Genomic DNA, 13,610 nt, shown 5'->3' on the forward strand with positions numbered 1-13,610 from the left:
ATACTCATAATTTGAGCAACTAATTATCAAGACAATGAAAAATAGATCTTAGCATCATGTGAAACGCTGTATCCACACTGTTAAGTGCTCAAATGTAACACACGGATTTTTACCCAAGCTACTACAGAGACTCTAGTTATGGAAGTCATTACTAATCAGTGATCCTTTATATAGAACTGCTAAAAATAAATATAATTTGGCTATTTAGTGAATCTAAGTTTTCCTCCCCCCCGATTCCTGAGCCTAGCCTTACATCAGAGTCAACTGGGAATTTTTTTTTTTAATTCAAAATCAATCAAATGAAAAGATAAACTCTAAACCTGTATCTTAGTTCCACTCTGCAAGAAAGGGAGTCCAGACTCCAGGTATCTCTACACTTTTTTAATTCTGGAGTAACTAGTTTGCAGATGGATATTTGGGGACCTCTGATCTATTTCACATATTTAGAACTAATCACAACTAACTGTGATTCATGTTCTGTTGGGAAATAGTCGCCATGTTGGTAGGTTGTCCAGAAAAACATCCAATATAAAATGTTACTGGAAAGTCTTAAGCACCTTGGAAATTATTGTCAGAGAATCAATACCTACATCTCTGTATTCATTGCTGAGACTCCAGAATGATTGCCCTGGGTTTAAATTGAGTTCTGGGAGAATGAGATTTTCATTTAAAGGTCTCAAGCTCCATTTTGCCCAGATGAAAGAAGTTCAAAACAGGATATACATGTCCAAGTATTTGCCCTGGCTTTTAAAAAAGTGGTAAATCAAACACAGATGCTTCTCCAGTTACAGAAGGTTTATACTGTTGAAAATATTATTAAGTAGAAAATGCATTTAATATACCCATCCTACCTTAAACGTGCTCAGACACACATTGAATATGGCTGGGCAAAATCATTTAACACAAAGCTTATTTTATAATAAAGTGTTGGATATCTCATGTAATCTATTGATTAGCAAATTATTATTATTCACATTGTAAGGTCAAAAAACACAAGTTGAGCCATTGTAAATTGATTATATATCCAGAGTCTTGACTCAGTCCCAGAGTTTCAAGAAAAATAATTTTTTTCTCATATATTTTACTTTGCTTCCTATTAGGGAGCCAATTCTGTCCAAAAAACAAAACAAAACAAAAAGCCACTAGTAATTTAAGTGACAAATATAACGCAAATACAGGTAAGTTGGTTAACTGAAGAACATACGCCCTGCAGTTAGTAATCAAAAATATCAACTCCAGTATAATCTTAGCTACACTCCCTTAACTGTTTGCTTTCTATCTTCTTTTGAGCTTCTGTGTAAGATGATCTGCTTATGAATAAGCATTTTTCATCAGCACCACTTCAACTAGTTCAATATCCAAAGTCATTTATTTTATTACATCTGAAATATCTTCATTGTGTGTGAAAATTGAATCACCTGGGGGAACTGCATGTACATAAGTATGCAAAGTCCAGGAAACTGGACTTTGCAGTTTTTCTGATTAGATATTGATTTATTCTAAACATATCAAATACTCTAGGAAGATTAAAAGCTAAGGGCACACAAAGTCACCTATGAGCAGCAATGAAGTTTCTTTTGTCTACCTAGACATGCATATACCAGAACCACTATAGTATCAATAATAGCTAAAGTTCTATCAGAAGTTTTCAAGACCATGTTACTCCAAAGTGTTCTGCAAGATAGAGAGTAACACTGAGAAAATAATGTCACAGGATTATCACGAAATAGTTTATCAAGCACTAGTTGTTCACAGAAGCCAGACCACAAGCACTTTCTAAATACTAAAAAGAATTCTTCTATAGCTCTTGCATACTAAGACTTTGATTTAACAAGTTTTATTTAAAACATCTTCTTCCTAAAAATGGAAATGTGAGTTCTCTAAGTAACTTCCCCAACAAATAGAGTAAAAATCACAGAATGGAGTTGAAAGAATGAATGGATGGCGACAGGTAGGAACAAGAGTTAGTACTTTGTCTTAGAGTTAGGACAAAGTGTTAGTAACTTTAAAGTATGGTATCTTTTGGACTCAAAGTACAGTATGTTCCAGAGAAGAGCAGGCATTTATCCCATAGCATAAATCAAATTTAAAAAAATGCTTTTGAATGACTCACTAGTTTTTGTTACCTCTACAATTAACTCAACTAGCTATGTAGTAATTTTCCCAGCTGATGGGGAGCATTTATTTACTCTTTAATTCTCAAATCAATAGAAGAAACATAATTCTTGAAGAGAAAAATTAATCATCATCACCCTTTTTCTACCAGCTCTCTTCAGATTAATTCAGTGAACAGGTGGACAAATTATCTGTTTCCCTGGAGACCGAGTGAAATACAAATGAAGAAAACAGTTCTGGGCAAGTACAGAAAACTAACACCCAAGTGACGTTTTCAAATTCATATTGCAAAACTTCATAGGTGTTGTGAAAAAAAATGAAATCAGCTCAAGCCATTACAACAGTCCATTATAACAAGGATTGAGTTATGCCCATCACAGATCTGTCTGCGTCAAGAACTTCTGAAAAGGAATATTAAGAACTGACAAGCACAAAAACTTAAAGAATGCAGAAAGAAAAAGACTGCCACTCATTCGTTTTGCTAATTAAACACCACTGCCAGAAAGACTTCTGCTGAATATTCAGTCCTGTGTCTAAATAGGCCACGCCAGGCTTCATCTCACAGGTGTTTCATTCAGCGTGCCAGCTGCCAAAGTGCCCCAAACTCAAGTAACTGAACACAGGCCCTGGGTCAGAAAGTTGGCATGTGTTTTGTGGGTCATCAAAGTTAGTCTCTGCTCTCATCACCACAGGGAAAAGTCAGAAGACAGTTTCTCTTAGTCAGGAAAAGAGAATATAGCCTGCAGGAAGGAGTTTCAGAGAAGTGAGGATCATACCAACAGTGGACACTGTGTTTGTGTAGATCACATAGCTAAACAAAAATCAAAACATTTCCTGTAGTCTCTGCCATTCCTTTACTCCTCAAAAATAATCCTTTGCTCTCTCAGAGAGCAAACTCTGCAGCCCCACACCACACACCCTCTCCCCCGCCCCCCAGAGAAGTTGCACTCACCAAATAGTGACAGGACCCCACAGACGGTCCAGACACTCAGGGACATGCCCACGCTGCCAGTGTTCTGCAGCACACCTTTAGGAGAGATGAAGATGCCTGCTCCGATGATGGTACCAATGATGATGGAGACCCCCCTCAGCAGAGTGATCTTCTTCTTCAGTACCACCTTCTCCTGCCCAGGTGGCTCCTTGCCGCCCATGGAAGGCAGCCTCCTGCTCACATTTCCCTGGAGGTAACTTCCCTTGGAGATGGTGGCCACGACAGGCTTCCTGACCATGGTAGTAAGTGACACACCAGGGGGGAAAACAAAACAGGAAAAAAAAAAGAAAAAAAAAAACTTTTAACTTTAGTGTCTCTTGGTGTGACTGATCGGTCTGTCTTCCTGTTTGCTTTCAGTGTCTCTAACGCTACTGTGTTGACAGGTAAAAACTCAGAGGTGTATGGCAGCCTTCGCTGCTATCTGATTCCTCCTCAGAAACACCTGTGCTCACGGTGCTCCGACCCCTCCTCTCCTTGCACACTGCCTCTGGTGCTGCTGCGGCTGCAGCTGCGCTGTCCTTACAGACCAGCGCAGCTTCCTCGTGGGCTTGTATTTAAGCTCCCGCCTGTCACACCAACTTACTCCAACTACATGATGATGAAACTCTCCAGGTTTGCATCAGCCACATGAGAAGGCTCCAGCATTACTCAGCTTTTTTTTTTTTTTTAAACAGTAGCGCATGTTGCTTACTGACCTCAGCTTTTCCGAGAACAAAGCATACACTTAAAAAGGGACCTTAACCAATCCAAAAGAAGTAAATCCACAACAGACTTCCCAGAGGCTCCAAGCAACTCTGAGCGAAGGACAAAAGCCCTCCAAGCAAAAAGAAAATGAAAAATGAAACAGGAAATGATCACTGCATTTTAAGAAGTTTCTTTTTCTTTAACTCACGTACAAAAAATGTTTTCCATATAACTGTTTTGACAGTAGAAAGTAACTCAAAAAGGCACTGTTTATAACAACAAATTTAGATTTTATAATTTGTATACTTACTTTTATATTTTTTTGTGTTTCCTAGCAACACAAAATGTAATACAAAGCTAGAGTCTACACTGTAGCGCTGTTGTTACACTCATAACAACTGTAATGTGTGTTTTACTCAACATTAAAAGATAAAGTTATTTCTTATGACCTGTAATAAACCAGTATTTAAAATCATCTGAGTGTGACAAATTTAAAAATCACAATGACTCTAGAAAACAGTCATTTTCTGATTTTCATCAGCACTAGGTGATCTCTTAAAGTAGAAAATGCATATTCTTTTACATATTGTTTCATGGAATCACCAAAAAAATCCTATTTTCAAAATTAAACAATAATTATGAAGTCAGAGTTTTGGACCCAAAGCCCAAACTTCTGAGATTCCATATGCCAGCTCTGCCCCCCCACCCCTAAACGCCAAATAAAGAGGTATAGCTCAGGAAGTGCCATGGGAAGAACCAGAGGTAGCACTTTGAGGAACAGACATGAGTTATAAGTTTAAATAGACAAAAGGACTGGGGACAGAGGATGAAGATACACATAGTTAAACAGTCGCAGTCACAGGTGTGTTCTGGTTGACCATTATCTCAGTCCAAGGGTTCCAGGAGAGGTTCCAAAGTTGTTATCTGGATTTATTGTCAACTGTCAGGTGGTCCATTCTGAGGAAGGTCTACTGTTAGGGATAGATTTTATCCCTTGTCATGAAGATGTTATCTGTCTTTCCTGGAATCTAAGGTGGTTGCAAGGTGACTGCAGAGAGAATGGCTTAGAGCAAAGACAGACACAAAATGGAGGAGAGATACCACGCTTTTTCCTGCTATTAGTTAATTTGTGGCCTGAGTAAGAAGTCCATGATTTGCAGCTAAAGCACTTTAAGCACCTCTTACAATTTATAATCACATAAAGCATGCATAGAGCAAGAGCCTGAAAAGAAATACACAGAATAATAGTTACAGAGTGTAAAGATATTGTATCTGACTTTTCTTCTGGATCTACGAGCTGTTCTTAGGATAATAAATTCAAAATGCATTCAAAGCACTGGGTGCTAAGTTATGTGTAAGTATGAGTGAGGAGTTCTGATGTATCAGTGCACAGCAGCCACACCAGATAACAAACGTGTACTGTACATTTTCAAAGCTAGAGGAAAGTTTTCTGCTTAAAGAAATGATCAGTGTTCAAGGAGACAAGTATGTTTAACTGATTTAAACATCTTACAATGTGCAATGAATTGAACTACTACAGCACCTCATTAGTATGCACAATTTTTACATATGTATCAATAAAATAAATTTTTAAAAGATCATAAAATAAAACAAAATGTACTCAAAGTATAAGCTAGGAATAACATGTTTACATTGAAAGCGTAGCAAAAGCAAACACTTTTAAACTTCCCAACCAAGTGTCCATAAAAACCAAATACTAAAAGACAAGAAATCCCAGGTATCTTTTTGGCTATGGTTTTGAATGTAATGAGAAGAATTGGATGTTATTATCATAAAACTACATTTACACACATCATTAAATATAGTTCTGGACCTCTGAGCAAAAACAAACAAAAAAGCTGTGTATAGAGGAAGACTAGGCGGGAGTGGGAGTGGGTGGAGGACGGCAGAAGAAGGAAACAGCCATTGAAAGAGTGTCCGAGTATTTTCTGTTAGGTAAACACATGAGAACATGACACCACATCAGTGCTTTACCATGCAAACAATTGATGCTATATAATTTCCGTTTTACATCATCTGCCTGAATTCTGCATGATTTGCTTTGGATATACAAAGTTAGGGTATTTTAAAACCAAAACTGATATTTTTTTTCTCCTAGCTAGTATATATCCTAAGAAATTAAAAGTGGGGTGTCCCCCTCATTCAATCTTGCTGAGAGTATTTAAAAAAAAAGCTGAAGATGGGCTCCCCCGCATTCTCCTCCTGCCCCTTGGTGTTCTTCTACTCACACAGTTCTCCTGATTAATGTGCATTAGAGGGAGAAAAGAGGTTTTTGTTTCCCAAAAAGGGAGCACATTAGCTCTGAGGAAGTAGTTAAAAGTGGACTCCTGGGAAACAGCTTTCTGTCTCTAAGAAGCACAGTGCCACGCTTCAGTGTTAAATTTTGTTCAAATGACTAGACTAATGAGTTAAGACCGAGACCCTACATGAAGTTAGATAAATTTTAAAGAAGGGAAAAAATGTCCTTCCAATATTAAATACCATTCTCCTCCTTTGTAGTCTTAAAAGCTGTAAAGAAGAAATGCTAAAATTAGACTGATTGAATATAAGAAAATCACACTCAAAATTGTCCCAAACTTTACCTAGCTACCAAAGATACCAATAGACCTCTCCCAGAAACTTGCCAAAAAAAATGTGGTTGCAGAAAACATGCTGAATTCACTTTCATGTAGTCACCAGTCCCAAACTTGGAAACTAAGAATTTTGATGGTTTTAAACTATGTGTGTGTCACAAAAATGAATTCAAAGCAAACGAATTTATGTTCTCAAACGAATATATATTTCTCCTGATCTTGGCTTTATTTTAAGCATTCCTGTCAAATTAAGGGGTTATTTATTAACATTTATTTAGTGCTTGCTGTGTACAAGGAATTGTACCACTTCTCTAAAAGAACCTCCTGGATGAAATAGACGTGTTATTCTGTGGAAGCTACCATTTTGTGCTGCTATGGGCACACTATTCTAGCCTGGCAAAAACAGTCATCTCTGGTGACTGTGTCGGAATGTGCCTATAGCAGGTAGATTTCTAAATGCAACTAGAAATGTCTTTTCTCTTTGGTTAGAAGTTGTAAAGATGTGACCCCAGAGTAACTACTAGCCATGTCCTCAACTATGTTGTCAAAATGCTCACAGAATAAAAAATATGCAAAGATGAGAGCTATTTAAAAAGCTAGTGTTGTGAAGCCCTGATTTAGTTCCTAAGAATCAAATTGGCTCTGGATCCTGAAAACCTTCCTTTGATTGTATAAACTATCAATTCTCTTGCTAAATAAACCACCTCACCCCCCCTCCCCCCCTGCCCCCCCACAAGAAATCAGTTATTCATGGATGGTGGAGGTGAGCCCAGTGGCTCACAATTAAAGCTTCTGGAAGGACATGGCTCCACATGAAAGTCATTAGCCACAGGTGGTTAGCAGCCTTGAAATATGAAATGCTATGAAATGACTTCCTTGAGAAAGGGATTATTAAATTCATGAAAATTCGGTAGATCTTACCTGTAAACCAGATGGGACTAGTTTTGATTTGTCCTGTTTGCTTCAAGGGTATCCTAGGTATCCCTTTGTTGGAGAAGTTATTTCAGAGAATGAAAACATATAAAAACTCTTCCACTCCTTTTTATGATTCTAGTGCAGAAGTTAGCAGACGTTTCCTGAAAAATGCCAAGCGGTAAATATTTTAGGCTTTATGGACACACCTGGTCTCTGTTCGGTACTCTTCATGTTTATGTGTGTGTATCTATGTGTGTAGGTGCATTGCAATCTTTTACAAAGGTAAAACTCATTCTGGGCTCCTGTGTAGTTTACAACCCTCTGTCTAGTGACATCTTGATTGCAATTAGGATACAATACAAAGTCATTGCAATGGCTTGTGGTAAGGATTTTTGCAAATAATGTTCAATTAGAACACAGCCATGTCCGTTCATTTATTTGTTGTCTGTGGTGAGCTCCCATCACAACAGAAGAACTGAGTAGTTGCAAAGGAGATTGAAAGGACCAAAGAGTGGAAAATGTTTGCTATTTGCCTCTTCCCACCAAGTTCGCTGCCCCTGGTTTAAGAGAAGATGTAGGAAGTGAGAGCTCATTCCCACTTTGATCTTCTGTCTCATTAGCAACTGTCCTTGTATGTTGCTACTCCTGCAAGGCACGCATGCTCCCGACAAAGCACTTGAAGTCATTGCTCCTCTGCCTCAAGTTCCATTCCCTTAACATCTACAGGTTTTATTCCTTCATCCTGACACGAGCTGCTGTCACATTAATAATTACATTAAAGAGTTATTTATTCATTTCATCTCTCCCTCATTAGATGGTGAGCATTCTGATCTATTGATATCTTTCTGCATTCTAGAATGTCTATCCCATTGTCTGTTACAGAGTAGTAAGTACCGAAAATATTTTATAATTGTTAACTCCCAAAAATATAAACAACAGCATTATATGTCACTAATGGGAAAGAAGGAGGAGTGAATGGGAGGCAGGGAGGAGAGGAGACTTAAGTCATAACAGAAAGTTGATATAGAATGTATAAAATTATAACTGTCAAATAGCAACAGAGGCATATCGCATAGAGGTCTGGAGGCAAAGAACAGGTGAAAAATCAGAGTAAGAGGGGAATGTGTAGAGTTACCTCTGGGCAGCAAGAAATGGGTTTCTAGAGGAATGGAGAGGGGCACAAAAAACAAGGGCATCAGCTCATATTGTGAGCCTTGTGGAGCAAATGCACTCTTATGCTTTAACAAAAATAAAACCTAACAGAAAGCAAGATATACCTGAATTTAAGACAAAATAACTTAAAAATAGGAAGTGATCAAAGAAAGATTTCTAAGATTGTTTTATTTGGGGATAGGAGGGTAGAGACATTAATTCTTTACATTATATAAAGTCATTCATTCACATATAACTTTAGAGTAATCACAAAAGAAGGAAGGAAGGAAGGAAGGAAGGGAGGAAGGGAGGGAGGGAGGGAAGGAGGGAGAAAGGAAGGGAGGGAAGGCAGGAAGGAGGGAGGGAAGGAAGGAAAGAAGGAAAGAAGGAAGGAGGGAGAGAAGAAGGAAGGCAGAAGGGAGGGAGGGGAAGAAAGAGGAAAAGAAAGGAGGATAGAAAGAAAATGAAAAAATGCATAACTCTTAAGTCAAAAGAAAGAAAAAAATGAAAAATCTTAATTATTCCAAAATGTAATCAAGAAAAAAGGAAAAAGGGCAAAGCAAGGGAAAGTTAACTAAAAATGCCTAACATGGGAAAATATAACCAAATATGTTAATCATATAAATAAATTTAAATGGATTAAAGTCATCAGTTAAAAGACACAAATTAGGTTGGGTTAGTAAAAAAATCAAAATGTAGTTAGGTTCTATTTACAAAGCACCTAAACTTAAAACCCAATAACTTTAAGGCAAAAAGTTACTAGGAGTGAAGAGAATCATTGTATGGATAAAACATTTTGTGCATCTGAGTAATATAACGTCAAAAGATGTGAAGCAGCCAGGTGCCGTGACTCACACCTGTAATCCTAACTACTTGGGAGGCAGAGATTAGGAGGATAGCGATTGTAAACCAGCAAATAGTTCACAAGACCCTATCTCAAAAATACCCAGCATAAAACCGGGCTGGCAGAGTGGCTCCAGTGGTAGAGCACTTGTCTAGCAAGTATGAGGTGCTGAGTTCAATACCCATTTAAAAAATAGAAAAAGATGTAAAGTAAATACAATATAGTTACAAGGAAAGACTGATTGCTCTTGTTTTCTTGTTCTTTTCTGTCTTGTGACCTTGCTTTATAGAGGCATCCTCAGAGGATTGCCCTTGGTCTAATGGAGTCAGTTTTCTCAAGGGGACAGAGAATAGGAATGCCTTAGAGTTGACATCCCTTGAGGGAATTAACAATGATTTCCTGGTCTGAGAATATGAAAGTTTTACATTCCAGGAGTCAAGACAAATGCTAAGGTATGATTTACCCTCCAGAGTTCTTCCTACAAGATTAGGCTGGGAATTTTCCTGAAATAAAACTGTGCCTTGTCTTCTTGTCCCGTCTGCCCTGCTTCCTGCACCCTAACATTCCCTATTCTCTTATTTGCATGTGGTTCCTCATCTCTTAATCTTTTTGGATTAAGGTGGTATTGAAAGTTGTGTAGAGTGCAGACTGTAAGAAAAGGGTCTGTAGTTTACTCACCCAGCTGGCCACCTGGAAAATGGCTTATGCAAGCAGTAAAAGAGGAAAAATTCCCAACTCTTTTCAAAAAGGTATTGTTACTTGAATATCAAAAAAAAATGGAAAAAGGAGAGTGAAAACAAGGACAAGAAACCAGTTAAATGTAAAACAAATAGAAATACAGGCTAAAGTGCTAACAAAAATATTTAAAGTATTAGCAAACTATTCAACAATGTATTTAATAATTCATAATAATTATCCAGGCTTATTTCTGAATAAAAGGTAATTAAAGAAGAGAAAAACATCATAATCCTTTGCATAGTATTTATAGACAATTTATTTGTACAACTATAGAATTTACAATTTATACACTGGAATGTGCAAGATATGGAATTTATATATTTTTTAAAATTGTTTAACAATGTAATTAAAGAATGTTAAGTAGTATAAATTCCATATTTTATATTTTATACAAACATACATAATAACATATATGCACACGTTATTCAACATTCCATCAGTAATCCTAACCAATCCAAAAAAGACAAGAAAAAGCAATGAGAAGTCTATGAATTATATTTACATATAAAAAATAACCCAGCACAGTAACTCACACATGTAATCCCAGCTACCCAGGAGGTAGAGAGCGGGAGAATCATAGTTTGAAGCTAACCCAGGAAAAAAGTTAGTAAGACCCCCATCTCAACAAAAAAGCTGGACATAATGACACACACCTGTCATCCCAGGTACAAAGGAAGCCTAAGTAGGAGGATTACAGTCCAGGCCAACAGGCAAAAAACATGAGATGCAACCTGAAAAATAAAAGCAGAAAGGACTGGGAACATACCTGCCTTGCAAGTGTTAGGCTCTGAGTTTAAACCCCACAACTGCCAAAATGAATAAGTAAATAGTTTAGTTATTGACAGATAGAGTAATTGTCTAATACAAGGTCCATGAGGGTCTCCAATAATATATTAGAAATAATGAGGGTGTTCGGTAAGGCTGTGAAAGACCAGATCCTTCTGCAAAGAAATTCTAAAAACAAAAAGTTATCAAATATAATCTGTATAATACCTAAAATGAATAAAAACTTAAAAGAATATCATAAACTGTTTTTGGAGGTACTGAGGTTTTACTCAGGGTCTCATACCTGCTAGGCAAGCACTGCCACTTGAGCCACTCCACCAATCTGTACTGAAAGACTTATTAGGACTTATAAGAGGGACTTGTAAGAAGATCAACGAATAGATATATATCCTTTTCTTAAGTGACAAAGCACAGTATCTTAAAGATGACAATTCTCATTAAATGAATGGATGCTTCAATTGAAATAAAAGTTTGACATTCATAAAACTAGATCAGTTCATCCTCAAATTTATATAAACTATGGCTAATCTTGATTGTCAACCTGGTTGGATTGAGAGACACCTGGGATTGTAGTAAAGCTCACCTCTGGGCATTTCTGCGAGGGCATTTCCAGAGATGATTGTTTATGCAGGACAGAAACTGAGGGGGAAAAGACAGCCTGAATAGGAAAGGCACCATCCAATAGGCTAGGAGTCCGGGTAGAACCAGCTGAAGCTGGCAAAGTCCCTAACCCAGCCATGCTTCCTCTCTGACTTTCTGCTTCCTGGCTGCCATGAGGTAATCAATCTCATCCACCACCATCATACTCTACATCACCTCAAACCCGAAACAGTCGATCCAGCAGCTCTGGACTGAACCCTCCAAAACCACAAGCCAAAATAAATTTTCCTCACTTACACTATTTCTCTCAGGTATTTTGTCACAGTGACAAAAAGTCTGACTAACACAATATGTTAAGCTAAAAAAGGCAGAAATAACCAACACAAATAAGAGAAAAAATGGTAAAAGGAGAACACAGCCAACTGGAAATCAAGGCTTATTACAAAAGCAAAGTAATTAAATCAATGTGATATTAATACTGAAGGAGAGAAATCAATGGAACAGAATAAAAACTCATCAAAAAACACTCAATAATATATGGACTCAATGGTATGCAACAGACAAAATATCAAAGCAGCTTAGATAGAGTGTATTTAATACACAGTACTAGTTTGTTGGCTATCCATATAAAAAAATTGAAATTAGATACTTACTTCACACTATACATAAAATGATAGCCATATGGAAGCCCAAATATGAAAAGCTAACTTTTAAGATATTTTTCCAGACTCTCTAGTACATTTTATTGTCAGAATAGTGAAAAACTAAAGACAGATATCTACAGTGTTTGCTCTCTATTCTAATATCACCTAGCTAAAAGGCTTACTTTTGGTCACCAGATATAAAATATTAACCCCACAGTTACTGCTCGTTTCTTTTTGTCATTACCCTATTTTACTTTTCTTCCTAGCAATAATTATCACTGCTGTGATGGAAGTAGGGACTTTGTCTATTGTATTAACTGCTGTATCCCCAGCATCTACCACTGGCACACAGTGTTCCCTCAAAAGTATTTGAAGATTTGTGAAACTATAAAAGAAAGGATTTATAAAATTATGACATTAAATTAAAAATTTCCTGTATGTTGAAAATCACTTTAAACATACAAACAGGTCATAACTAAGAAGTCCTACTGCTTTACATAGAAGAGAAAGTAGTAAAGTCTAGACTATATAAAGACACTATGCAAACATATAAGAAAAGCAAACAATTCAAGAGAGAAAAGACAAAGGATTTAATCAAATTATTCACAGAAGACAAAACATGTAAAAAAAATGACCTCATTAAGTACATAACCACTTTCTTAACATTTGTCAATAATAAACAGAAGTCTTGTTTGTGAAAATCAAATATGGTTCACCCACCTACATCAGTCAAAACACACCACAGAGACCTCAGCTGCAGCCTTCAGCACAGACGGCGGTCAAGCTCACTAGCTGTGAATAAGACACGAATAAGACGTGTGAGGTCTGCCTGGCTTTCTGTTAGCATGGCATCCTCTTTCCACATCTAACCTGAAATAAATGATGCTAAAGTAGTCTGCATGTCAGGTAATTTGGGTCTGTGCCAGTACCAGCTCATCTGCAGGCTTATCTCATCAACTCAGAAGTGCACAATCAACAGTTTGATACAGGTTACACTCCCTCACACCCAACCTGAACCAAACTTCTCCTCTGTCCTCCTCAGCCTTCCCAGGCTAACATGCTCATCCAAGACTAAAATGGAGGAAAAATCCTGTCAGACATACCTGCAACACCTACCACAGTGGACCACATACCAGGATCTAAACCAAAGCTCAAAATATGTCAATGAAGAGAAATCAAAAAGATTGTGTTCTCCAAGTACTACATCATTTAAAAGATGGAAATGGGGGTGAATATTCTAGATGTCCATTACATATATATAATATATATACATATATGAAAAAAGCACAATGAAACCCACTAAAAACTGTTAAAAAGGAAGGTGGTTAAGAAAGAGTACATTATATGCAAGTGGAAAATATCACAATGAAACCCCTTTGTACAATTAATTTATGCTAATAACATTTTTAAAAAAGAAATTGAAGAGTTAAAATCTTAATCCAAATGACTTTGTAGGTGAGTTTTATAAACATTTTCAAAAATCAGTGCAGTGAAAACTTGCACAGACTAAACCCAGAAATTCTACTTAATAGCAATTTAAATCCTTA

General features: G+C 37.0%; 1 protein-coding gene across 6 annotated transcripts in view; it reads right to left on the reverse strand.

The window, feature by feature from the left end:
* Slc7a11 (solute carrier family 7 member 11) overlaps positions 1 to 12,944 on the reverse strand; it is an 85,704-nt gene extending 72,760 nt beyond the window's left edge. The window contains exons 1-5 of one of the 6 annotated variants that reach the window (XM_074041175.1): positions 12,784 to 12,944; positions 10,687 to 10,764; positions 9,974 to 10,053; positions 7,306 to 7,460; positions 3,068 to 3,336 (exon numbers count right to left, since the gene is read on the reverse strand). In XM_074041175.1, coding sequence (XP_073897276.1) covers positions 3,068 to 3,266 — 199 coding nt within the window. In that variant the 5' untranslated portion in view covers positions 3,267 to 3,336; positions 7,306 to 7,460; positions 9,974 to 10,053; positions 10,687 to 10,764; positions 12,784 to 12,944. Of the gene's footprint in view, positions 1 to 3,067; positions 3,950 to 7,305; positions 7,461 to 9,973; positions 10,054 to 10,686; positions 10,765 to 12,783 lie in introns of those variants that run through there. The other 5 variants (XM_074041174.1, XM_074041176.1, XM_074041177.1 and 2 more) reach the window with 5 other exon arrangements.
* Between the last annotated feature and the right edge of the window lie 666 nt (positions 12,945 to 13,610).

This window comes from Castor canadensis, chromosome 9, assembly GCF_047511655.1.
Source record: "Castor canadensis chromosome 9, mCasCan1.hap1v2, whole genome shotgun sequence".
Classification (NCBI taxonomy): Eukaryota; Metazoa; Chordata; class Mammalia; order Rodentia; family Castoridae; genus Castor; species Castor canadensis.